At 30.4% G+C, this 26,907-nt stretch overlaps 1 protein-coding gene across 2 annotated transcripts; it reads right to left on the reverse strand.

Moving 5' to 3' along the window:
- Positions 1–1,218: 1,218 nt before the first annotated feature.
- Positions 1,219–6,825, reverse strand: LOC118029227 (TOM1-like protein 3). 2 transcript variants are annotated; one of them, XM_035033058.2, is made up of 10 exons: positions 6,670–6,825; positions 5,983–6,148; positions 5,594–5,672; positions 5,287–5,385; positions 5,089–5,202; positions 4,510–4,655; positions 3,888–3,969; positions 2,889–2,974; positions 2,623–2,814; positions 1,219–2,117 (listed from the first exon to the last, which is right to left on the reverse strand). In XM_035033058.2, the coding sequence occupies exons 2-10, from the start codon at positions 6,090–6,092 to the stop codon at positions 1,472–1,474; spliced, it is 1,554 nt and encodes a 517-aa protein (XP_034888949.1). In that variant the 5' UTR covers positions 6,093–6,148; positions 6,670–6,825; the 3' UTR covers positions 1,219–1,471. The 2 variants fall into 2 exon arrangements, with proteins under 2 accessions (XP_034888949.1, XP_034888950.1); XM_035033059.2 differs by lacking the exon at positions 6,670–6,825 and adding an exon at positions 6,584–6,603.
- Positions 6,826–26,907: the final 20,082 nt, after the last annotated feature.

Raw genomic sequence — 26,907 nt, forward strand, 5'->3', positions numbered from 1 at the left:
CTCAACCTAATTATTAATCAATTAAGATCATTTATTGATGATGACCAGTTTTATTAATAGATGAGGTTTCATGGCAATAGTAGTGTTAATGGATATCAAACTCATAAACATTTAAAGTATAGAGGCAAGTTAAAAAAATAATCAAAATAATCAACATAAATATACTTGATCAATATTTTATATAATTTTTTTATTCTATTATATATATATATATATATATATATATATATATATATATATATATATATATATATATAAAACCTATATGAATTTAATGTAAAATATATAATTAATTTATCGAATAATAACATTTTTTTTTTTCAAATCTAATTTTTACAGCAGCTAGGTTACTCTCCATATAATCAATATTTTATATTGTCATGTTCATGAATGCACCCAAGAAACTTTCGTTAAAGTAAGGGAGAGGCTAGCTTGTTCTGGTGACACGCGTTTTCATTGTTTTGGCATGCAAATGTTTTTGGATAGAAGAAGCATCAATTTAATTAATTTAAATCTTTTTTCTCGTAATTTTGAATGGTTTTGATATGTAAAACACTTTAGTAAAAGCATATATCGAATGCATGACCAAAGACAAAACGAAAAACCTGTTGAGAAAAGGAAACATAAATGCTGGAGGGGCTCGAGGCTTATTGGTGACTTGCATGGCTTTAGTTCTATTGTCTGAATTCTACTGCATGTTGGGGGAGTTGACGGGCGATTTATATGGATAAGCAATAATGAAAAGCTCGGTGATGGTATCTTATGAAAAATCTTCAACAATCAAGTAATTATTAGTATACAGTGTATGATTCCAGTTCAAAACCCAAAAAAAAAAAAAAAAAAAAAAAAAACACCGTCAAGAACACCATAATAAGAAATAGACAGAGAACGAAAAGCAGCCAAGAAGAGTCGGAATAGGGCGCTGCTCTGCTTGCTGACTTCTGGTTCATTTGTGTGGGGGATAAAAGACACAGGAGCATGGCTACGGCTACGGTCAACACAAGTCACACAACCACCGCACAGGACCACCCACCCCTCCCGCAGATGGATTTTAACAATGCTGCACATGGAAAACCGCCGAGTGCTTATATTACGTGAGAAGTATATGGGCTGAAACTCGGAATAGAAGAGAAAAGAAAAGGAAAAATTACAAGACAGGGGGTAATTTTTTTAAAATAATAATAATAATAATCATTAAAAAAAAAATACACAAGCTGCTGGGATGTGAGGGCAACAATATTATACAACCACATTCTAAATATTTATGTACTGAAATTAATTCAATTAGTAGTTCATGATCTCCTTTCGACATAAGCCTCTGCTAAACAGCATAGATGACATAACCCAACGTTTAAACCGACTTTTATTCTGTAACAGGCAATCAATCCCATGGTCTGATGCAAAACCTGATAACCTACAAGGAATAAGAAGCTGTACCAACACGGATGAACTACACCAACTACTCAGTCCCTCAAAATGACCTGTTGTTGGGTTTGGAAGGTGACGATGACTTGGATCTTGCAAAATCAACTAGATCTTTGAAGAGCGCATCTTCTTTTCTTGCTTGTTTGGGAGGGGTGGACGGATTAAGGGAAAGACTTTGGGTTTGACCAACTAAGCTGTCATAAGAGGAACCAGAGCCGCTGCTTGAATTAGAAGCACCGCCCGGTACACTGTGATGCTGGCCAAAGAACTGCTGTCTTTGATTATACCTGGAAGGTGGTGGTGGAAGAAATCCAGGAGACTGCACATCCCAAGGTGCTGGGGGCAGCCGATCACCAGATTGGCTTAATGGAGCTGGTTCGTCATACACCGGCAGTCCAGTTAGCACAGGAGAGGAGTTCATGGCATTGGAGGGAGGGGCAGAGGCTGGTACTGTTGGAGAATATGGTGGTGAAGAGCTAACATTTGGGACTTTTAAGGATGTGGGTTCTGATGTTTGGGGTGGTCCTTCTGACTTGTACAGATCACCACTGAGATAATCAATCATGCCTGAGTCCGCACTAACTGACTTCTTTGATGAGGGAGGAGGAGGAATAAATGGGCTAACTCGTCTTGGTTGAGTCCTGACACTGACTGGTTTCCGGCTTAGTCCTTGTGAATTATCTCTTGATGACCTGTGGTAGCATGATTAAACCTAGTTAGAATGGGTCTTTTCCCTCCTTTCTTTTGAAAGTACCATGTTTTAAGATCAGAAATCTGATGGTTCAATTATATGATTTATGCCAACTATCCCCCAAATAAAGTTCCCAACCAAAATGAGAAAGATCAAATACATCACGAAACAACATGATAGTCAGTTTTCCAAAGCTTTTTAATTGCAGAATAAAGCAAGGCAGTGGCATATATGAAAAGAAAAAAGGTTCGAGGAGTTGGCATTCCCATATGAAAAAGCGCATCCCCACGACTTTTTTGTTTCACCAGAACATTCCCTTGCTGAAATGTTTTGACCATCCAATGGTGAGGACTTGCATCTTAAATTTGCTAATGCATGCTCCATGGGTAAATCCAGTAAGAATCCCCCCTCACACCACACAGAACAATGAGAGCATAACATAAGTGAATACAGTAAATGCAAGGGAGAGAGGGGAAAACTATGGCACAAGTCTTTAGTATGGTTACCTGTGCGACAGCTGGGCAAAATCATCTTCTGACTCATCATCCTCATGGTTAATACTAGCAAGAGGCACAAGTGATGTTTCCATTTCCCTTTCTCCCACAATAGGGGTTCCTTTTGCAATATCATCATGCTGACGAAGCACACGCTGCAGGTTATCATTCAATGCTAATCCCTGACATAGAAGCTCCTCATCTCTGATAGAGCACTATATTTGTCAGATATGTCAATAGCAGAAATTGGAAAAATATATGAGAGGTCTAATTCTTACACTGTATTGTTAACAAGAAGCCTGACACGCTTTTGGTAAGAACGGCATTGGTCAACAAGGTCAACAATAACTTCTTGCTTAACACCCTGCCATGGTATCCAATAATATAAGTACATTGCACAGATTACATTTTCTTCTTGAATGCTATCCAGACAAGAAGTTGCAGCCTTGATATGTGCAAGTTCTGCCTCAAACAGAGAACATGACAGAGAACTAAACCAGACAAGACTTCCTACGTCTATTGTTTGATTATTTACTTTTATTTGATTGATCAGCGTTTAATTTAATTTTATTATTTTAAAAAATTGGAGTTATCCTATTAGTTTAGTTGTCAAAAGTAACTCTTGTTAACAATGTAGTTTTGTGTCCTAACCTACTTATAAATCTCCATCCGCATTTGTTTTGGGATTTTATTAGTGTTTTATATGTTGCATACTCCATTTGATTGCAGCTTTGAAAGTTAAATTAAAACCATGCATGGACGCTCATATTTCAACTTTTGATCAAATCAACCCTCTATTTTATGTTTGGTCAAATTAAACAGCTTTCAATTTACAATGAATTAAGCTCCTCATCCAACTCGTGCCTATTAGATGACAGCCACATGTTGCTATGCGCAAACATATAAATCAGCAAAGGGTTACAGTCATTGATAAATTGGAGGGAAAGGGTTTTGATTTTACCAAATTTTAATACCAGGGGGACCATGAATTATTCTTATACTTCGCTATTGCTTATTGAGTATTGAAAGTGTGTTCTTCCTATGTTGATAATTATACAGTTTTTTTTTCCGTCCCCTTTCTTTCAATCCAGAACCCCATATATAGTAGTGAGCAATAAGGTCTAATATATCTATCCATGAAGAGCTGACATGGCACAGAGACCCCGCTCATGTTATGAATCAGGGAAATTTCCACAAGCACATAACTGCTGATCTTAGCCACATGCTTTGCTAGAACAATGAGAGAAAATTCCCACGGGACAAAAACCAAATTTTACCTCAGGGTTCTTAGGATCCAAGGCACTAAGGATTTCCATTAACACATCTGCTATTCCATGAGCACTTTGAATCTCAAGCAAGCTGCAAAATAAACAAATTTTTAATGTAAAAAGATCTAGCAGTAATCAATCGTTAATCCCCAGCACAAGAAAGATCAGTTAGAATAATGAAAGATAGAAAGCAAAACGCTGATGACAAAATGAGACTTTTATTATTTAGTACTGAATTGCATAATCAGAAGCACCCTAATACAAAGCAGTTTTAATTAGTTCTTTTATGATCACCGCCACTTGTATCTATGACTGATGTATTGGTCATGCAAGCACACTTACAATCTATTCTAGCTACATACAAGATTGATTACAAAGTAAATTCCAACTGAGTTATAGTATTTTCATTTAAAACTAGGAATACATGAGCAAGCTAGAAAGGTAGATTGGGAAAGAATATGATAGCTGATGCAGTAGTCAATCAACATTATGCAAGAATACTAATGTACTTCGCACACCTATTTATGGAACAAATAAATGGAAAACATATGTACCTCTTTGTAGTATACCTTTTAACCCTAAGCTGGGGAATGCATTGAACAAACAAAAGCCAGAACAGTCCAAGTATTACCTGAGGCCAGAAGCATCAACCTGCAGAGAGGCTTGAATAGCAGCATCTTCATATGCTGAAGGGGCATCAGCTATAGGCTGTGTTTGGGGAGGAGTAAAGAATGGTACGCTGTTCTCTGCTTGTGGCGGAAATTCAACTCCTGAAGCCTGTCAGTTATCCAACATTTAATCTCATGAAATAGGGCTTCATGAAGACATAATGAAAGTAAAGGTCAATATTGTGATTTCTGATATTAAAGGAGCCACCTAAAGCTGATCAGCTTCAAAAGGAATAGAGTTTAAAATCGATGGCAAATCTCAGACACTGTGACTTATGGAATTACAAGTAACAATAATGAAATTACTCAGGCATTGACACAATGGCAATTGAGAATGATCCTTTAACTTTTCCAGTCAATAGACTGTAAGTTATAACCATCATTCTAAAATCATTAACTGGCATGTATTGATTTAAGAAGGAAGCATGAACCAACAGGTATAAGACTCATGGAATGCCATATACAACAATTCTCAGTAGAACTGCTGGCTCCAAAATAAAAGGAAATTGATATGAACGAAAATAGGTGGAGAAACCAATTACCCTCAGTTCATTATACGCAGCATAATATTGAGGATACCTTCCTCTTTGTCCCCCAAAAGCTTCTTGCCATGTATCTATCAGAATAAGTATCTTTTCTCGCACATTCAAATCTGGCTGCTCAATTTCACAGCAAGAAAAATTGAGATAGGGAACAGGAGAACAGAGATTCAAAGCACTGGAAAAAATAGAAAGCAGCACCTTCTTTTTTACTATTTTAACCATATCATGTAAGATATCACGTTCAATGATTTGCTGAAACACACTGTCACCACAATTTTTGCTGAGAGTCTCCAATGCCTGTATCATTCAACATATAAAGAGAGGCCCAAAGACATTCAGCTCAACATCCATGCACAACCACAATTTCAGAAATGTTCAACATATCTGAACAAAATTTAAAGAAAGATAGAGCAATTATGTATAAAAATTGTGATGTGTACAGCTTGTGATATAAAATTATAAAAAAGCATGAGCCAAGTCTAGTAGAAAGTTTGAAAATACTAACGAAAAGAGCTAGGAGTTGGATTTTAGGATTTTTGCTGCCTAGTCGCTTCTTGAGTATTTTTAAGGCATCCTTTGCTTGCCTGCAAGACAAATCCAATTCAGAGAAAAATCAAGATCAGCATAATTTAAGAGCAGAAATCAAAATGTACAGACTTAAGGATAAATTTCAGTGCTCTAACATAAAGATCTTTGGCAAAATTAATATATTCATTCCAGCTCTGACCAACCCCACAACACACACTACCTAAACACTCTATTTAAATGAAGTACTGAACAATACTAACAATAGTACATATTCGAAATGCAAAATAAGCACTACTCAAAGCGAAAAGTTTGCACACGAACTTTACCAAAACAAGAAATTAGAAAAGAAAAGAAAATCGTATATACCTAGGATCCATGTTGATGATATCACATAGCTCAATGTTTACAGCCCAGTCTGGGGCAATCAGCATATCATTGGTTGCCCTCTCCGCACAAGCCGCAGCAGTATTAGCCATGATTATAGAGAATCACAAGATGGTTCCTTAGTTTAAGCTCGGTATCCCTTATTATCCTACAAAGCAAAACAATCAGCCACGTGATATATTACAAAATCCAATCTTGAAACTGTACAAAATTGAAGTGATACAAATGACTTGGAACATAGATAAACTCATGATCAAATATGAAGAAGCAAATTATCACCAATAGAGCAGCTAAGACTTGATTCTCCATCAAAACCCATTAAAATTCAAAGAGAATACAAAAAATCTCACAGAAACTTCAACACGATCATATTCATATTCATAGTGTATAAAAATCATCAAACAAAAACAAATTCGACCCAAATGGATTAAAGCAAAAGGAACCAACAACAACTGAATTGTATACAGGTGTATAAAACCCCATATCAAACTCAAAACCCAACAAGAGAACAGTAAGAATCATTAAAAACAAGCCCTGACTATCCAAATTTAAGACAATAAAAGAGAAAATGCGAAAACCCCACCTAATAAAAAGCAAGAAAAAAAAAGGACAAGATGTCAGAAACAGAAGAGAAGCTATATGGAGGAGGGTGAAGATCTTGAGGCGTACCTGTCAAAGGACAGAGTGGTGGAGAGAGAATAAGAAATGTAAGAAAGGTAGCAAATTTGTGATGGAGTGTAAGAGAGAAATGAAGTTTTGTGAGGGAGAGGAGAGATTGTTTTGTTTGTGTTGGTGGGGTATGGTACTAACCATTGCTTTCCTTGGGTGGGTCAGCCAGCCTTTTGCCTTTGCGATCAACTTTTGGTTTCCCATTTATTAGTCGTATTTTTTCCTACATTTCTAGAAGAAGAAGAAAAAAAACAGAGTCAAATATTAGAATGATAGTATTTTAACGAATATATTATTATTATTATTAAAAATAAAATAAAAAAGTACATTAAGATTAGGACAATATGTTCTTTTAGTAGATGAAAGGGGATTAACCCAAGGGGAAAAAAAATTACAAGCAATATTTTGATATGGGATTGTGATTGAAAATATTGTAAAAGTTTTTTTTTAAATATTTTTTATTTTTTAAAAATTTATTTTTGATATTAGAATATCAAAACAATATAAAAAAATTAAAGCTATAAAAATTTAAATTTTTTCAAAAATATAGTTAAATTGTAATGACAAAGCTGACTTACATCTTAAAATAATAAAATAAAAATTCAATATTTTCATAAAATATATATATATATATATATATATATATATATAATGATGCACTTCAAGAATAGAAAATAGACCATGAATTTTTATTTAACTGTGTATAGATTCTCACCATATGATTAGGGAGTTTAACAAATAAAGTTATTTTTATCATTTTGGTCTTTTTAAAGATGTTTTTAAGCCAATTTTCATGTCAATTAACACTAAATATATTCAAACAGATTTGATTAGTGTTTTGCTAGTAATTGAAATTGGAAGAAAAGTGATAGATTTGGTAAATGAGAAGCTTTAACGCCTAATTAGCATGCTTTATGTGGTAGGTATAAATAATCTAATGAAAAAAAAAAAAGTAAATTTCCAGTCATTCAATTTTAACTTTAATTTATTGCTTTTTAAAATAACTTTTTTTAAAATATATTTTAAAATTTTATTTTTAAGTTCAGTATGTAAAAATAAACGCGTTTTTCTATCTAGACTATGGGTTTTGGACCCCACTAAATGGAGTGTGAATAGAAGGAGCCGGCATATTTCGCAAAATGAAAAGTCAATGAATCCGTGGTGGGACCTGAGCTCGTCATGCTTGTTGACTGGTTCCTAGCCCGAAGGAGAAGGATAACACAAGCAGGGACATAATACAAGTCCAAAACCGCTGGTCTGGGTCAAATACCGTGCATCATCATCCTTTCTAAATTAAGGTTTGACCATTCCATTTTCTATGCCCATCTGTCATTACTGGATTGGATATTGGTGATCCATCTGGAGAAGAAGGGTTCTGTTGCAAAATGATGCTGTCATTTACTTACAGGTCGGGGGGTTACATCTGAAAATTGTCTGTGGAAAAAATTAATGCTGTTTTTTTATGTTTGGTTAGAGTTTGTTTTCAGCTTGAAATCGAATTTAATGATTGGGGATTGTTTAAATATAAACTAGGTTACTTCTCTCACTATACTATACCAAAAAATTTTGAAATAAAAAAATTATAACATGATTTATTTTTTTTACATATAAATGGAGATATATTAAATTAAGTCGGTTAATCGTCAAATTTCTATTTTGAATTTTAAATTTCATTAAGTTTAATAATATTTAAAATTGATGAAGTTTGAAAAACAAATCCATAAAAATTAAATATTCAAGACTAAAATTGTTAAAAAAATAAAATTAATTATTCATTAAATTTCAGAATAAATTATACAAATAGGATGTCAAAGTTATTTATAATTTAATTTTTATAATTCATTGAAATTCTTAAATGATGATAATTAAATTAATTAAATAATGTCTTCATGGTTTACTTATGCATTTTACGTGGTGAATATATTGATTACTATATTTTAACATTGTTTTTACAAAAAATAATTATATTTTAATAATTTAGAAATATCTTTAATTATTATTTTGGTTGCATGTATTTATTAGATTGCGTACTTTGTTATAAATATTTTTTTACGATAAAAATAAATAAATCTTGATTAGAAACTTAAATATCTAATAAAATTAAATTTTAAAAAAAAAAGTTATTTTAAACACACACACACACATATATATATATATATATATATATGTGTGTGTGTGTGTGTGTTTAAAATAACTTTTTTTAAAAAATTTAATTTTATTAGATATTTAAGTTTCTAATCAAGATTTATTTATTTATATATATATATATATATATATATATATATATTAAATGTTTCATGCATATGATCAAATCCTAATTGTTTTTCATATGTTTTTTTAAATAAAATTATATTTTTATCATGTTTTTTTAATATGCAAGAAATGAATATCATTATTGGTTTATGATTATCCATTAAGGTTTGATCAAAATAACAAAAATCTCATAACAATTAGTTTATTATTTGAAATGTTAGGAATTGACTATATCTAAGAAATAAATGTAATGCTAAATCTAGGTCTTAGAATGGTTAGAATTAATCTAATAAAGATTTGTTTAGCAAAACCTTTTTTTTTTCTTTAAATAAAACTGTCAAAATAGACTTAAGAGCATGTTTACCAAACATGTCCTTAGTCAAAAATTCCTTAATAAAAAAGGTTGAAAATCAAACAAGGCCTTACACATCTTACTTAAATTTGACTCAAAATCTTTGGTTCGACTATAAATTGAATAAAAAAGCAATGATTTGAACCAAAAACTAAATCAAAACTGAAATCATATCAAACTTGCAAAACCATTAAAAGTTTTGTCAAAAAGGCATCAAAACCCAGAAAAACTCAAGAACATAAAGAACATGTCCAACAACAAAAATTAAGATTCAGACCAAATATAAACAAAAAAAAAAACATAGGCATGTTGGAAATCAATCACTGAAAAATAATCAAGCATCAAACATTAACGATTATCAACCAATAATCATGATTTGATCAAAATAGGTTTTGATGCAAAAACAAAACTCTGGAATTAAAACTTAAAAAATCATGATTATTGATACAAATTAACCCTTGATTATTTATTAATCAAACCTCATGAAGTTGTCAGTGCAAAGAATTGTACCAAAACTAGTCCAAATCATGAAACCAATACAATGTTCTTTCTAAGAACATGAATAACAAAGATCCATAAAACCTAGAAAATTCCTAGTTGCTCCGAAACCCAGAATATGCATTTCAAGCCCCAAAACCAAGCCTTTTTAGTTCATACAAACCATATTATCATTGTTACATATAATTGAACTAACATGAACAACTAGCAACACTAAATCATCATAATCATGTTTAATATCCTAAATTCTAAAACTATCAAATTAAAACAACAAACATATTCAACAATTTTGTGTTCAAAACTAGAATTTTAACATTTAATATGACTCCCACAATTCTAGAAACCAAGAACATACATCAAAACAAAACATCAAAATGCTACTACTATCTTTGAAAGATTCCAAAAATATTCCATTTAAAAAAAAAAAACTATCATTCCAAAAATTCTCTAAATATTTAGCAAGCATTAACAACCAACTCAAAACAGGATTAAGTCAAGAAAAACAATATTTTTATGTATTAATCAAAATTCAAGCTCAACATAATATAACACCAAAACAAACCCAAAATATCATTAAAACATGCAAGGGAGAGATAGGGTGTGCCTCATTGACATCACGTCCTAGGTTAGAAGAATTTTATACCTTCAAAGCTTCACTAATAATTGTTCCCCCTTTATGCTTTTCTTTTGCAAAGTTTAGTTTTACCACACTCAAAGCTTAAGAAATCCTTATGCAAGCTCTTGAACCTTCACACTTTGTTTTCTTATCAACACTTTCCTTCCCTTTCTTCCATTTTTTTTTCCTCCTTCCCCTCTCCCCTTGATTTTTCAAGGGGTATTTATAGGCTCTTGTAAGGGTTTTTGATCAAGGTTTGATCATGATCGGTCAATGCTTTAACCTTTGATTAAAATGGAAGGGTTTTATGTATGTTTTAATAGCTCAAAGCTTTGTACCTTGCTAGTTTCGCAATAAACTTGGTTTTGGTGGTTTTGGTAAACTTGGAGATCAAAGAGTGAGAGAAACATGTTCAGCCCTTGATAAAAATCTATTAAAAAGGTTTGAAGTGTGAACACATGAAAAACAATAAGTGGTTTTGCACAATGGGTATCACAGTTGAGGTTGATTGAGTTGATTACTTTTAAGGCTTCGCTAAAGCAATTATAATGTAAATATCATCGAAGACCACCTGAAATTAATATAAAAGGTTCACACATCTCATTTAAATCCAACCTTGTTCAATTTAGAGGTATGTAACTTCATATTCATTAGTTTGAAGATGCAAAATCGATCAGTCCAGAATTGCCTAAAGAAAAAGATAAATAATGGGAAGATAACATGTTGTTTACCCTTTATTCTAGACAATGTGTTTTGAACATGAACTAGACAACGTGTCATCTAGGTTAGCCACCAAGAAATTAGGGTTTTTAATTTGGTATTTGGCCAAAATTCAATTTAGTCCCTAAACTCTTAAATCTTTTTTAATATATCCTTAATTACCTTTTAACTTTTAATTTTATATGATTTTGTCCTTGCCAAATTCAATTACCACCTCTATAGTTTAGCATGTTTTTTTTCATTTTCATCATTGGTTTCTAATTTGTGCATTTTGACCCTCAATTGACCATTCATCTTTCAAGTTTTTTTTTTTTTAATTTGGCCCGTGATTCTATCGATTTTAGTTCCTGAAGTTTCGGGCCTTTTACAAATTAGTCCTTGATTTTGAATTTCTTCAATCAAGTCTCTAATTGCCCATTAAAGTTCAATATTAATGCAATTAAGCTTCTGATTTGACCAAGTTAACTTTTTAGAAATAAGATTTAACCTCTAAACTTTAATTTCTTTCAATTGAATCCTAAATTATAGTAAAAAAAAAAACTAATTTTTCTTGCAATTAAGTCCTCACTAAATTTAATTATACCATAAAAAATTCCAATTGAGTCTTTAAACATCTAATTTTGAATTTTCCTTCCCAAATTCAATTTTCCAATTCAAAAGGCCTTCACCAATCCATATTGGATTGTAAATTTTTTAACCTTGTATATTTTGATTATCTCTAACTAGTATTTGGCAATTTTCAAGTATTATTCATGTTCTCTCCATTGATATGTTTGTTTTTTTATTTTATTTTCAAATTTTTTATTTTTTTTGTATTTCCTTTTCCTGATTTTTTTGGTTTTTTTCTTTACTGATTTTTTTGTATATTTTTATGGGGCCTAAAATGGGTAACAACATTAGCCATTATTTTTTGGCATAAAAGGAAGCAATTAAAAAAGAATAGTGTAGGGATAAAAAAATCACCACTATTATGTTTTACCTAGGTGTTTTAGCACAATACTAGGTTGTTACCTCACATTATATTATTGGTCGAACTAGAACCCTTTTGGAAAGAACAAATCAAAAATCAAAATCAAAGGACAAAAAACAAAACCTAGATGACCAAATAAATAAATAAAAGAACCCAAAACAAAAGAAAAGGCATGTGTTCAAAGACAACCTATACGAGTAGTAATAATATGGTTTGGATTTAAAACAAAACTCACTATTACATTTTTAAAAATATATATATTAAAATAGAAACATATTGGATTGATCTAGATTAACTCGTCGAACCTGCTACCTAAGTTATGAGATCATGATACCTTATAAAAAGTAAATTAGAAGTATTAATCCTATAGAAACCAAAGAAAAATATATCACGAAGACCAATTCAAAATAAACTAAATGCTAAAGGATAAAATTGAAAAACAAATTAACAAAAACCCAACTTTGAAGGATGAAATAAATAAATAAAAGAACCCAGAAAAGGAAAGTGGTTTTAATTTGAGTAAAATAGTTTGTTGTTTTTTAATGAAGAAAGATTCTTAAGCTAAAAAATCTTAGTACAAAAATAATTTTCATCTCAATTTTAAGACAAAAATTCTTTAATTTCCAAATAAAAAACATTGTTAAAGATAATGAAAGTTATTTATTTTTATTGGTGATTATGAATTTTTTTAAGTAAAAGATTTGTAACCTTGTTTATATTTTTCGAAAAATTACAATAGATAATAATTATACTAACCATGAGAAAGACATTTAGAAAAAAGTTGATAACAGGAGTCAAACTCGCTTGGTGGAAGCTCAATAAACTTTAGTTTAACACTTTAAACTCTTAGAACTCACAAATGCTTCTTGATCTTTAAATCCCAATTTTATCATAACCAAAACCATTGTTTTTTTTTTTTAAAAAAAAAAAAAATAGATGATACATCATTTATAAGCTTCGATGATTTTTGAATCCAAAAATTGAATTCTCAACCATTTTGACAACAAAACCTTAAAAAAAAATTTTGAGACCTAATTAAACCTTATGATGAAATTAAATAACTCAAAATGGGTTTAAAAAAACTCAACCCAATTCATTTTATTATGATAAGATGACTAATCAAAATTCAGCTTCCTTCCTTGAAAAAACAACTAAACCTTCACTGTGTTTTAGCTTGTTGAACTAACTCAATGAACTAGAGAAAATATCTCTATCCAAATCCAAAGCAATCCACCCAAGCCAATGAAGGCTAGCTAGTCTCTAAAGGTTGAATCTTTAGAAATTTCATAACAGGCAACCATTGTCTTCTTGTCTTACTAAGCAGCAAAATACCACTTGATAAGTCATTTATGTAAGTTTGTTCATGCACCCTTTATGTATTATTAGTATAGGGGAATAAGTCACTTATACAATTCAAGAATCAACAATCTTCAAAGTTCAAACTACTTGAAGTGTTAGCCCTTGAATTGCAGTTAAAAAGTTCATAGGTGTTCTCTTATTTATTGTTAGTACTTGTATTATGTTGATCTTAAGTGCTCCCATGACTTTGTAACTCATATCTCAAACTTAGAGACTAAAATGTAAGGAAAATAAACTTTTACAATAAAATTAAAATTACAAAACATTTAAGGAGTATAAAGTAAGAGAAATGAAAATATGAGGATGAAAAAGAACTTTTTCTTTGAATTTTAAATTGGATATGGGTTTTCTCTGTGTATTACACTTTGACCCTCTAATTTTTAATTTTTCTCATCCTTTATAGATTTCTATAAATTGTTTATTAATTTTGGACTTAGAAGAATGGAATTAAAAAAAAAAAAGGTTTGAGGATGGATAAAAACAAAACTACAATATTTTATCTAAGAGTGTTAGTGTAGTATCGAATATGATCTAATCTAATAATGTGCATAAAACTAAAAAAAAAGAAAATTTATATTTTTTTTCTTTTCCAAAAGCACTTGGACATTTAAACCAAAAAAATAATAGATAACTATATTATTATAAACCGTGAGAAAGAATTTATATTGAGCTTTAAGCTTGTTTGGCATTGTATTTGCTATTATTTTTCAAATTATTTTTTTCTTGAAAAATATCAAATTGATATTTTATTAAGTATTTTTTTAATGTATTGATGTTAATAATAATAATAAAATATTATTTTAATATATTATTATTTAAAAAACATACTTTTAAAAACACCTCTTACTACAATACTAAACACATGTAAGCTAATTAGTTGTTACTTCAAAACTAAAATGTGTGGGGTGAACACTATGTAGCCAACATTGTTCACCCCTTACGGATGGCCTTATTTGTTTTTTGAAAATTCATTTTGGTTCTCAAAGTTTTATTTTGGACGATTTGATCATGATTGAAGGCCAATTGATTTTAATTTCTTAGGCAATGGTGAAATTGGAAGAATATGGAAAAAAATAAAAAGGTATCAAACATGGGTGGCGTACTAGGAGTTTTGATAAAGTTACAATTTGGTCCTTTAATTAAAAAAATAACACAAGTTATAAATAAATGAAAATTTATTTTTGTTATATTTTAGTCTCTAGTTGAGAGAGGAGAGAGAGAAGTCATTGGATTCCAGTAGTAGAGAGAGAAAAATATCATTGACACCAATTTAAGCCACCACAACGGTCAATGTTTGTATCAAATGGTTCTATTTTATGAGGAGAGTTCATATTATATGTTTTTTTTTTTTTTTTTATCTTTAAAGTTCATGAAAATACTGAAATGAGCTTGGTTTGATTTTTTATTTCAAGTCCATTTTGGTTTTTGAGATGGTTTTTTGGTTATTTTGAGGTCATGGATATGTTTATCATGATTTCTGAGTTGTTGTTTTAAGTGTTTTGGGATAAAAATAGGTTGAAAACAGGTTTTTGAGTAAAAAAAACATAAAACTCAATATTTTTTTTATTTTAAAAAAATTTGGAGTGGACAACATATTATCTACTCAAGTTGCAATTAAAAAAATAAGAGCCTAGTTGTACGGGCCTTAATGGAATGGGCTAGATGGGCTGGCCTATCTTGCCAAACCTAGCAACGCGTATCCTTTGTTTTAAAATTAATGCTTTTTTATATGGTTTTCTTCCCTGTTTTTTAATTTAAATTTAGATTAATACCCATTCTCTTTTCCATTTTGTTTAGAGAGCCTCTCTTAAATGATAATTATTTTTTATATACATTTAAATTTTGAAGATTTTTTTTTCCTGATTTTTCTATAAACTTTTTAATCTTTTGTATAAATGAATTTTATTTTTGAATATTAAAAAAATTATTTTTGAATAATATTTCTAATATATGCAGTCTTTCATAGTGTTTTTTCTCCATTTATTATATTCATTCAATTTAATTTGTGTTTCTATTTTTATTATCGTTTGCTTTAATAAAAAATATTTTAATAAATAAATTTAGCAAAAACAATTGAGTAAATATCCTAACTTGCGAGATTAAATATATTAATTTATATTTATCTCATAATTGTTTTTTTAGTTATTGTTTATGGGTTTTTTTATTTATTTAATTACATGGATGCATAAATTCTTTAATTTTTACTTAAAAATTTTTTAATTATAAAAATATATTAAAAAATTATATAAATTTTTTTTTTTATTTTAAAAAATATCTGACTCACGAGTAATTAATATTACCCTGAGAAGTATCTAATTTTACCATGGCGCGTTTGTGATTACCGTGGCATCAATTTGTTTCTTTTTTTTTTTTTTGTACAGGAGAAATGAGGAGTGAAGGGGAAATTGCCCGTTGTCTGCGTAGCTTCTTACCTACCCAATTGTTTATATAACCTCTCCCGTTGTTCATGCACAACGAAACTTTAATGTTGCGCTAATCTTCCTATCGGAAGGACTTGACCAAGAAGCCCGTCAATTTTCTTTTTATATTTTACAGTAAAGTTAATTTTCATATCAAGCAATCTGAAAACCACATTTTCTGTCGGTATAATATATTAAAACTAATTTAATAAATTCTTACGATTGGTAACCCAAAATTCAAATCTAAAAAACAAAAATATAACATTATACTCCATTTTATGCTGCCACTAGGGTTATGTCATATGTATAGTTTTGAAACTCAGTCTGACTTGAAAGATCAACTTGGGATCTAGCTGACTTGAGACTGAAACCGGGTCGGGTTAAAAAAAAATAAAAAAAAATTTTAGTGTAATCCTGGCGGGTATAAAAATTATGCTCATATGTGTCCATGACCAAATAATATTTCCAAAAAACTGGTTTAAATTAAATCATATAAAATTTAATCAAATAAATGCAACCCAACCTAAGTAACTAGCCTTTCCAAGTCAAACTTTGTCAGCAAATTAGGCCAAGGATTCCAAACAAGTTGGACGGACCAAATTAAAAGTCAACCAATAAAATCAATTGAAGTACCAAATTGATAACACCCATTAAGGGGTATTTTTATAGTTATTCCTAAGAAAATGCATTTGGTGACATTCCTACTCTTTTATTCTAGCATATATTTATAGGGGGTTAATTTCAATTTACCCTTGAGGTTTGGAACAAATCCAGTTTCTTCCCCCTAAGATTTTGATTGCTTCAATGCTCTCCCCCAATTAACTAACAAATTCTTTTGAAACCATGAACTTTTGAAGATTGATTAAATATAACCTTTTATAAATAATTCGACAATATAAAATCTTCTACCTTCAATTAAAAGATTCAAATGATACCACATATATTACTTATATTTTAAAATATAAATAAAACTAATTATATAAAATAATAGAACATTCATACTGCCATAACTTAATTCTAGGTTATTCCTCAAAATTAACTTGTTTTTCAAAATAAAAATCAAAAAATAAAATAAAGGCTGACAATATGGAGAAAGTAGGCTGGGGAATCAAACTGTAATTTTTTGAAGGAAATTCAAGGCTTAATTGTACCTCATTATACCCAAAAATGGAGGGGGGGAAATGCAAATTTAAGGTCAAATTAAATGATCATTGGACAAATTTGCATAAAAATTAAGTCCAATGGCATAATTAAATTTATAATAGGCTAATTTGATTTAATCATGGGCCAAATTGAATTTTAATTATGTTTGAGAATTAATTTTGATTCAATTAAAGGATTTAATTAAGTGCAAGGACTTAATTATACTTTAAATAGGTCAAATTAATTTTATTTGGGGCTTAATTAGTGAAAAATTAAGTCTAAGAACATAATTAAATTTTTAATAGGCCAATTTGATTTAATCATGGGCCAAATTAAATTTTTAATTATGTTTAAGAATTAATTTGGGTCCAATTGAAGAATTTAATTAAGTGCAAGGACTTAATTATACTTTAAATGGGTCAAATTAATTTTATTTGAGGCTTAATTGGTGAAAAATTAAGTTTGGGAGCTTAATTTGGGCTTAATTGAGAAGATTGGAATTTTAAGAGACCAAATTTAATTTTTATCAAGTTAATTGATTGAAATCAGGGGCAAAATTGCAAGAAAAATAAAGTTTTGGGGTCCATTAGGTGTTAAATTGACAAAATCCGAGACCAAGGACCATATTGCAAGAGACGCCACACTCTAGGGGCTTAATTGACAAAAAACGGGGGCTAAATTGAAGAAATTAAAAGTTTAATGGTCAATTAGGGGTTAAATTGGCAAAATCCGAGACCAATGATCATATTGCAAAAGGCGTGTAAATATGGGGCTGCAATTGATGTTCATCAGGGGCTTAATTGCATTAAATCAAACATTTAGGGTCAATTATGGGTTCAATTAAAACAAATTGAAAGCCAGAGGACTAAATTGAAATTCAGTAAAAATCCCTAATTCAATCCAAAACGACGTTGTTTTACTTAAAGAAAAAAAAAAAAAAAAAAAAAAGAGGACTAGATGACGCGTCGTGTGGTCACTGTTCATTGTCTTCCCCGTTTTACCTGAAAGAAACAGCATGGGAGCCTACTTTGCATATGCATTTAATGCTTGATTTCTCCATCAAATCAAACAAAACTTGCATGAAACAGATCCCCTGCAGTTCCTTTACAACCCCATGTGAACGGTTCAGAATGAGTGACAGCACGGCGACGCCAGGGATGGCGTGAAGAGGTCAACTCAGGCAGCCTTTTCCTGCATATTTGACAACTCTGGGAGGCTACTTTGAACCAACGATTAGGATCCTTCCCAAGATAATCAAGGGCTCAAATTTTACCCCGGTGAAGACGAGATCACCCTCTTCCACCGCCTATAAATAGAGGCGGAGTTGATGGCCCGAGGGAGGAGAAAATCGGGTCCAAAGTTGACAAAAAACCAGCCCTCTACTACCCTGTTTTTGCAGTTTCTCTCTCCCTCTCGCTCTCCGCCGTTCCAGCCACCAAACAAAGCCACAAACAGCTTCTCCACCACCAGCTCCACCACAGGTATCCATCCCAACCACAAGTCTGCCACTCGCCACGCCTGAAACTGTCACCGCTTCTTCCTCTCTCTCACCTCTACAGAATCCTTCTTCCTTCCCCCGTGATCGACTACGGTCACCGTTTCTCCCAGCGACGCCATAGAAACCATTAGCTCAACCTCTTGATCACGTCCGTGACCACCGCGCCTGGTAGCCTTCTCCTTCGCTGTCTCCAGCTTCTGCAAGTATTCCGCTGCATGCAGAACGTGAACAGTAATTGTTCACGTTCTGCAATTAATTAATTGAAATGGTGGGCCGGACCTAATTTGGCCCATCCTATAGGATGGGCCAAACCGTGTCCAGCCCACTCCAAAAGAAAAGGGATTACAGTGGGCCGAGATTGGTCCAACACTTTTTAGGCCGATATCGGCCCATCCTATTTCTAGGTTGAGTGCGGCCCAGTCAGCTGGGCCGACCCGGCCCATGTATATTTACTATATATATATATATATATATTTATCATAATATATAATATTATATTTAAAAAAACGAAAATTTTCAAAAAAAATCCAAAAATCCTTTCAAAAAAATTGTGATTTTTTCGAGTATTTTTCAACCAATTTTGCATAATATCGGGTTATATATTTACACTGAAAAATACAAATTCGGTATTAAAATACTGGTTTTCAAAATATTTCAAATTTTTTTTTTAAAAAATTCAAAACATTTAAAAAAAGAAAAAAAATATATATTTTGTTGCATTACGGCCAAATCCTAAAATTTTTCCAAGCATATTTTTCATAAAAAAAAAATTGCATATTTTTCATGTTTAAATAGAAAAAATTCCAAAAATGGATATCGTAACTAGTTTACAATTATCCATTAGGATTTGGCCAACATGTCAAAAATCTTTTTCCAATCTTTTTTGGGGTCCAAATGTAGACTTTAATATTTGTGGGGTGTAAAATTATATGATAAAATACACCCTCAAGTATTAAAGATACAAAGTGTAAAATTACGATGCTAAAGTTCAAACTTTAAAATGGTTAGGATTTAACCCGATAAGGTAGAGACTCTCTTATGAAAAGAGATCTGCCTTAAACTTTAGAAAAGACCAACAAAAAACAATCAAACAACAATGCAACTTACCTTAGGTAGGGTGCACTGAGTGTGACATGTTTTCCCCTTGCACAACCAGTCCCTTACTCAGATTCTCGCAGACCATAAGTTCCTAGTGACCATAATACTAGGTGGCGACTCCTAAACATTAATCATAATTTTATGATTAAATCAAAAAACCATTCCCAACACACCACACCTCACCACATGAGGCACGACAAAGAGCCTCTGTTGTCGCCAAACGACATCGCGGCCCTTGCGACACATACTTATAAAGTCGAACGTTTTTCCTTTCTTTTCAACTCGTTTATATTTGGATATAATTGATTGAATTTTGGCTTGACTATCCAACCTAGGTTAGTCATTTAGCTTTATAATTTTGAATTGAAAAAATCATTAAAAATATAAAAAGATTTACCAATAACAAAAGATAGAAAGATTTAAACCCTTAATAATTGCTTCGAATTTTAATACAACTACTTAGAATGAATTGTCAGAGATCAACGATTGTGTGAGTTGCTCAAGCAATCTTAATTTACCTCTTTCATGATGGCACAACATATAATTATAACTATTTATACCATAATGAATGATTATCTTGAATATAATTGCTTTATCAAACTACATTTAATTTTACATTTGTTTTCATTCCAAAATTAAATTTTAAGAAGGTTTGACCATTTTATGTGTTTTTTTTTTTTTTTTTGCATTTCAAGGACTTTTATTGAATTTATACGTGTACCACAACCATAACAAATTTAGGGAATGGTCTTTCCATTTTTGTAACTAGGTTTAAGAGATGAGAAAATTAAGAACATCTAGAAAGACTTGACTCAAGGCACAAAATAGAAACTTTAAAGGCCTATTGAATGGAACGTGTCCCGCGAGAGAGGTTAATGAGTAGTTGGACGTGCAAAGTTTTGTCTTTATTGGAAGCAGATCGAAGGTACTTGACAAAGAAAAAAAAAGGTAGGTGTGGTTGAGAAATGAGACTTTCTCAATTCTTTTATAAATTATTATGCAAGAATATTTAAATTGAATTATTTATATTTAAACTGAATTCAATTACTAAATTAAGTTTTTAAATTCTAACCTAAATTCCTAAGAATTTAATTTAAAATTTAGAAATTAAATTCAAAATATTCATTTTTAATTTCTATTTGATTTGAGTGGAGTACAAATTATAGATAAAAAGGAATTTTAAACTATATAGAGCTTATAAAAAAACTTTTTTTGCATGTTTTAACTGATAAGTCAAATATTGCATCACGTTTCAGGGCCAACATTAATCGATTTTATCAGATATATTATCGTTTTGTTAGTTGATAATTATATCCTTGCAACAATATAAGAACTCAAAAGTTGTTTATCCTTGGACATTTGACTTTTAGTTTATATATATATATGGAAACCATGTTAAAAGAGAGACAAATTTTATTTTATAAATGACATATATAGTAATGTTTTGGACCTTTTAATTGCTATCTATTTGATCAAATTCAATAACTCTTAGAAACTGAATTTGTTTTTCTGGTTTTTATAAGCTGTGTCATAATCTAATTTTGGTAGGTTTATGCTTTGCTTATGTGGTTGAAGCCAATTTCTAGGTTTTGAGCAAATTTTGGGTTTTTATAGGTTCCTCTTGAATGTCCATTATTTGCTTATCTTGGATTAATCAATCCTTGAAAGTATGAATGCCTGGGTTCATGTTCTTAGTTATCAGATTCAATTTCAAGCCATTCTTGATTTGTTTTTCTTATTTGTTACATCATGCTGCTTTAATCTCTCATATTACATCTCCCTGCATCCTTGATTTTATTGAAATTTGGCCAATAGCTACGTTTCAATTCGTGGGTTCTTCACTTTGTTCTTCTTACTTTTGAATATATTCAAATAAAAATATTTTATTTTTCTTCATTATTTCTTTTCTGCATATGAGTTTGGTTTTTGAGCTTTTGAATTTAGGCAAGCCTAACTCATATGATTGGGCTAAGTCCATTAAAATTAAAAATGTATTTCATTGATCAGAAGTTTTCAAAAGGAAAAATAATTTTTTTTTTTTTTTAAAAAAATATCTGCCAAATGTAGTATTAAAGTAATTTTAAGCTAAGCTTCTGACTTTTAACTAAAGACGTGTTTGGCAAACACGCTTTATTGATATTTTTAGTAGTGTTGTTTTTTTTTTTTTTTAGTTTTCGCCAAACAAAATCTTTTTTTTTAATTAATTCAATTTTATACTTATAAGGGACCTATTTGCGATAATTGTTTTATGTTTCTTATATTTTGTTCCTTATTATTTAACATTTGAGATTGTGATTTACATATGAGGTGCTTTTCCAATATTAAAAAATTGGTTTTCTAAGAAAAAATATAACAAAAATATTTCTTTCAAAAATACATTAAATATTTTTATTGCATATGGCCATGTCTCTCAAATAAAAAATATATTTGCATAAAAAAATAAAAAATAAATACAAGGCAAGATTTAATATTTTTTTAAATACAAAAAATTCAAGCAAAATAGTTTTGTTTATATCTTTACATGCATCTTTGGATTTAATAACAAGTTTATTAAATCTATGAGAAGTTGACCTACATTTTAAAAATACTAAAAAAATTAATTAATTTTTATTTCAATATCAAAAATTAAAAACTTATATATAATATGTATTCTTGGCATTAAAAGAAACAAAATGCAAAACTATGTTTGGACTTTAGAATAGCTAAGTTTGACCTATAAAGTCATGGTCCACACTATTGAGTGGATCGATTTTTAATCAATAGATAGATCAATAATTAAAAAAAACACAATAATACCTTAGTAATAAAACAAATAAACAATGTAGTTTATCTTAAGTAAGGTGTAATTGAAGATATATTGTCTTTTTTATACAGAACTAATTATTTTATCTAGACTTTGAAGATCAATTATAGTACTTAATGACTAAAATACTAAGTAATGACTCCAATCCTTACTAACCAAAAAAAAAAAATTCTTATTTTTTTTATTTACATCTAAAAATCTTGATTTAGAAGAATAATAACCACAATGCAGCATACAAGCTGAATGAGGATATGGATATCTAATTGAAATTTTTTGATGGACGTTGAAACAATCAATACATCGGGGATGAATTGGATTCGCCCCAAAACATTAGGGGATAAATTAAAAATTAAAAATTACTCTCTCTCTCTCTCTCTCTCTATATATATATATATATATATATATATATATATATAAAGCTTTAGTGATCAGATGACGGACAGCTGAACAAATATCGCTACGACAACAACTACTTTATGTTATGGGCTAAGGCGTATAAAACATGCAAAGGGCATGGTCCAATGGATCCTTACAGCCCATTTAGAATGACTTTAAATGGGCCGAAATCGGACTGGCTAGAAAGAAGGCCAACGCCTCTTCGTTCAATTTGATTTCTGCTAACTTTAGGGGTTCAACTGGGCTTCATTTTTAAGTTCATCGGATTGTTCACAACTCAGGGAGAGTTTCCTGCTAAACAATAGCGATTGACAAGTAGCTTCGAGAGTTTTTATTTTTCGCCACAGAAGCTTTGAGAGTTTTCTCAACAAGAAACCACCGAAGACTTCTAAGCCAAGGGAAAGCGACAAATCGCTCACTACAAAGTTCGTTGCCAAACAACAAGTTTCACTCGCTACATCAGTTCAATATGCTATTAATTAATTAAATATACTGAAATGATTAAATTATTCTTACAAAAAAACTTATTTAACTAATATCTAAGGGTTTATTTTATTTTCATTCTAGTTTTTTTAGATTATAAAATTGATTGAGAGACAATTTAATATTTTAATAAATATTAAATATAATTTAAAAACTAAAATTGACCGGTGTGTACAACACAATTATCAACGGATGTGAGACGTTTATAATCTTTTAGTGGCACGCACAACGTCTTCTAGTATCCAAACAATAGCTTTTACAATGATGATGAAAGCAGCAAAGCATCTCCTTCTATTTGGGGAGAAATGCGTGTCGTCTTTTATATGATGATGTATTGCTGATAACTTTTTTTTTTTTTTCTCTCCTCCCCTTGATTTATGATTTTTTTTAAAATTGAAAGGAGCAAATCATCTCCTTCTATGCGGGGAGAAATGTGTGTTGTCTTTTATATGATGATGTGCTGCTGATAACCTTTTGCTTTTTTTTCTATCTCTTTTCTATTTTCTCTTTCCTTCCTTAGATATATAATTTTTTTTATTCAGGTTAGAATTCTTTTATTATTTTTTCTATCTTTATTTATGATATTTTTCCTAATATATAAAACAACCTAAAATAGCTATAATGTTGAGTTTTGGTTAGAGAAAATATTGAGTAATAAAATTTGAAAGTATAATTTTTTGTAGTGAATCTATTTGACAAAATCTTATGTTGATTGTTATTGTTGTCTTTCTTATAATATTTTATCTATTTTAGTGACGATTATGTATTCTTCTCTGTATTAACCCCTTGTAATTATATATATTTTTGCATTGAGTAATTGATAAATGATGTGAAATAAGCCTACATATATATGAAAGTAATCAACCACCTAGTCAATATATTTTCTACATATAATAAAGGCCTCTTAATAAATTAAGTTTTTCATGTGAATCAATGATCATCACCAAATAATCCATTATAGGTACCAATTGAGCTTGTTATAAGGTTAGAAACTAAAAGGATCCAAGAGAAATTGATTAGGATAATTTTAAATATTTAGGTTAACAAGTTGCAAATATGTCAAATTAGATCTTTTTGTACTATTTTTGACATATATGGAATTATAAGTGGAATCTTACTTCGATTCTAAGTGGAATCTTAACTAAACATTTCAAGATTTTCATGTAGATGAGAGAGAACAATATGTTTAATATTAGAAGTGGTTATGAATTTTGTTATTTGTTTCCTTATAATTTGTTAACTTATTATTTAGCAAGGATTCATTTTCTACAAGAAAAACATAGGTGGCAACAATTGAGATTATTTTAGCAAGGGTTTTCATATCAGCAACTTGTGTTTCCTTTTGTTTTATAGATTTTTTTCATTAGCAAGGTTTCCTTATCATTTAAGGACACTTAAGGTGGTTTTGGGCTATTTTTTCTAACATATAGTTTTATGCTAGTAAACAAAATTTTGATCCAATAGTTAAATCATGATGAAATTCTATTATAAGATTTTAGAGGCCTTATATTGTATTAGGTTAAATCTTATGTTAATTGGACAACAAGAAAGTCTTGTGATAAGGTTCAGAAACTGCTATGTATGAATTATATTAGTTTTCTAATTGATTTATGATTTATTTTTTTATTTTACTTATAACTCCTTTATTATTTTTCCAGAATTATTTAGGATGTTTTGCCTAATATAAGTTGGATTATTTAGCTTGTATTGAGGCTTTTTAAAAAAATTTATAAGAGATGGATCGATTATTTAGAAATAAAATTTATTTGTGAGAGTTTATTCTCACTCTTGGTTTCTCATGGAGTTACTCTGGCTTATCAAATAATTAATCAAGCTTCATGGTGTCTTCTATATTTCTCGTTAGCATATTTTTATAGGCATTAGGTAGGAGTTTGACTTGTATAGTTTTGGTGCCTTAGTATAAATTATCGTAACATAAATGAAAATAATCGATTTGACTATGAGTTTCTAGATCTTTATGTACAAAGGGTTTGCATCGTTTTTTAATCATGAAACAACTAATTGCTTTTTTAATTATGTTAGTTAACATGTATTTTATAGATTATTTGATGTGCAACTATAACACTATAAGTATATGCAATATTCCATTTTTCTTAACGAATAACTATAATATTTTTACTTGATTTTAAAATAATACAAGGTTACCAATTGATTTTAGTGAAACATGGTGTGCTTGGTGATGCACTTGTAAAAATATTCTTGTAGCTAAAAAAATATTCAATGTGTTCATATTGAATAATGTGTTTCGAAACAGTGAGATGAGGAGGGAAACATTTGGTTGTTTAGGCCTGGTCTAAGAAACCTGGCATGGTTAATGGCCATAAACAATGTGGGGGTGGCGGCGGCCATGGTGTTTGGCCATGACATAGACAATGTAAGATGGCTTCTGCCACTCTGTTTGGGCCATGACCCAAACAACATGCTATTTTCTTACACTATCATTTTCTTTAAAGTCTTTTAAACATACATATTTGAAAGACTTTGCTAGTATAGATGGGGGGAAAATACTTAAAAGTATAAATTTTACTTCTTGTGGCAACTAGAATGTTATCGCGGTTAGGCATTTGAATGTTGATCATTTTTATGTCTTGCAAAATATCCGTATAAGAGTTTTCTTTGTGTAAACTTTTGTCAATGTTTATAAAAAAGGAATCTTGATCCCTTTGGAAACATTGAAAACATATATGGAGATTCAAAAAAGATATTTGGAGATATGGTCGAGATAGAAAAACTCGCTTCGTAACGTTCACACTCATACTAGTTTACCGGTTGCTCTTCTTATTCATGATTATGCCGTTCGCAAGCATTCCAGGTTAAACTGACTGGCTAGACATGGTATGGAGATTTTTATAGAGATATATTTAGAGATATGGAGACCTCGAATGAAGATTTTCATGTAAACAACATAGACATATGGAAATCTCACCATGAAGATTTTTATGGAGATTTATTTGAAGATGTAGAGACCTATCATGGATATTTTTATTCAGGCACATGCCTGAACGGAGCTCCGTTTTTTTTACGCCATTCGGTATTCAAATTGATGGTGCACCGAAGGGAATAGCTGATTCATTGAACTGACAAAGCAATTTTCCATGCCGGGGAAAACGGGGAATATCTCGAAGTGGACGCACATGCCCAGTTCCATTGCCCCGCTAAACCAGCTGGCTTTAGGTAAGAACCAATTATGCCACCAGTAGGAGTTTTTTTATATATCTTTTATTCATTTCAAAGGTTTTAATTCTAAATATTTAATTCTTATACTATATAAAAAATTCAAAGATCCTAAATAATGTGTTCAGATGATAAATATATGAAAAGAAAATGACACCAGTAGTTCTTATTAAACAGAAACAAATTTTAATACAATAAATATTAATTATGCAAAAATATTTGAAAAACTAATTGTTGAATCATAAAAATGATATAAAGTTCAATATTTGAAGTGGTGATCTTATAATGATTATAAATAATTCAGTATTCAGACATGACCCAGCAATACGGGGCAATCTCTCGTGAAAATCTAGCCAGGAAAACACATGGTCTCTCTCACCGTAATTAAATACATATATCATGCTGACATAATATAAAGTCATCGTCCCCTTCCA

This window comes from Populus alba, chromosome 5, assembly GCF_005239225.2.
Source record: "Populus alba chromosome 5, ASM523922v2, whole genome shotgun sequence".
Classification (NCBI taxonomy): domain Eukaryota; kingdom Viridiplantae; phylum Streptophyta; class Magnoliopsida; order Malpighiales; family Salicaceae; genus Populus; species Populus alba.

Excerpts from the sequence above, each read along its gene's own strand:
- LOC118029227 (XM_035033058.2), bottom strand. The coding sequence starts at position 6,092 with ATGGCTAATACTGCTGCGGCTTGTGCGGAGAGGGCAACCAATGATATG. Across the intron at positions 5,203-5,286 it reads TTAAAATAGTAAAAAAGAAG|CCAGATTTGAATGTGCGAGA; the intron begins GTGCTGCTTTCT and ends GAAATTGAGCAG. Across the intron at positions 2,118-2,622 it reads TTTGCCCAGCTGTCGCACAG|GTCATCAAGAGATAATTCAC; the intron begins GTAACCATACTA and ends ATGCTACCACAG.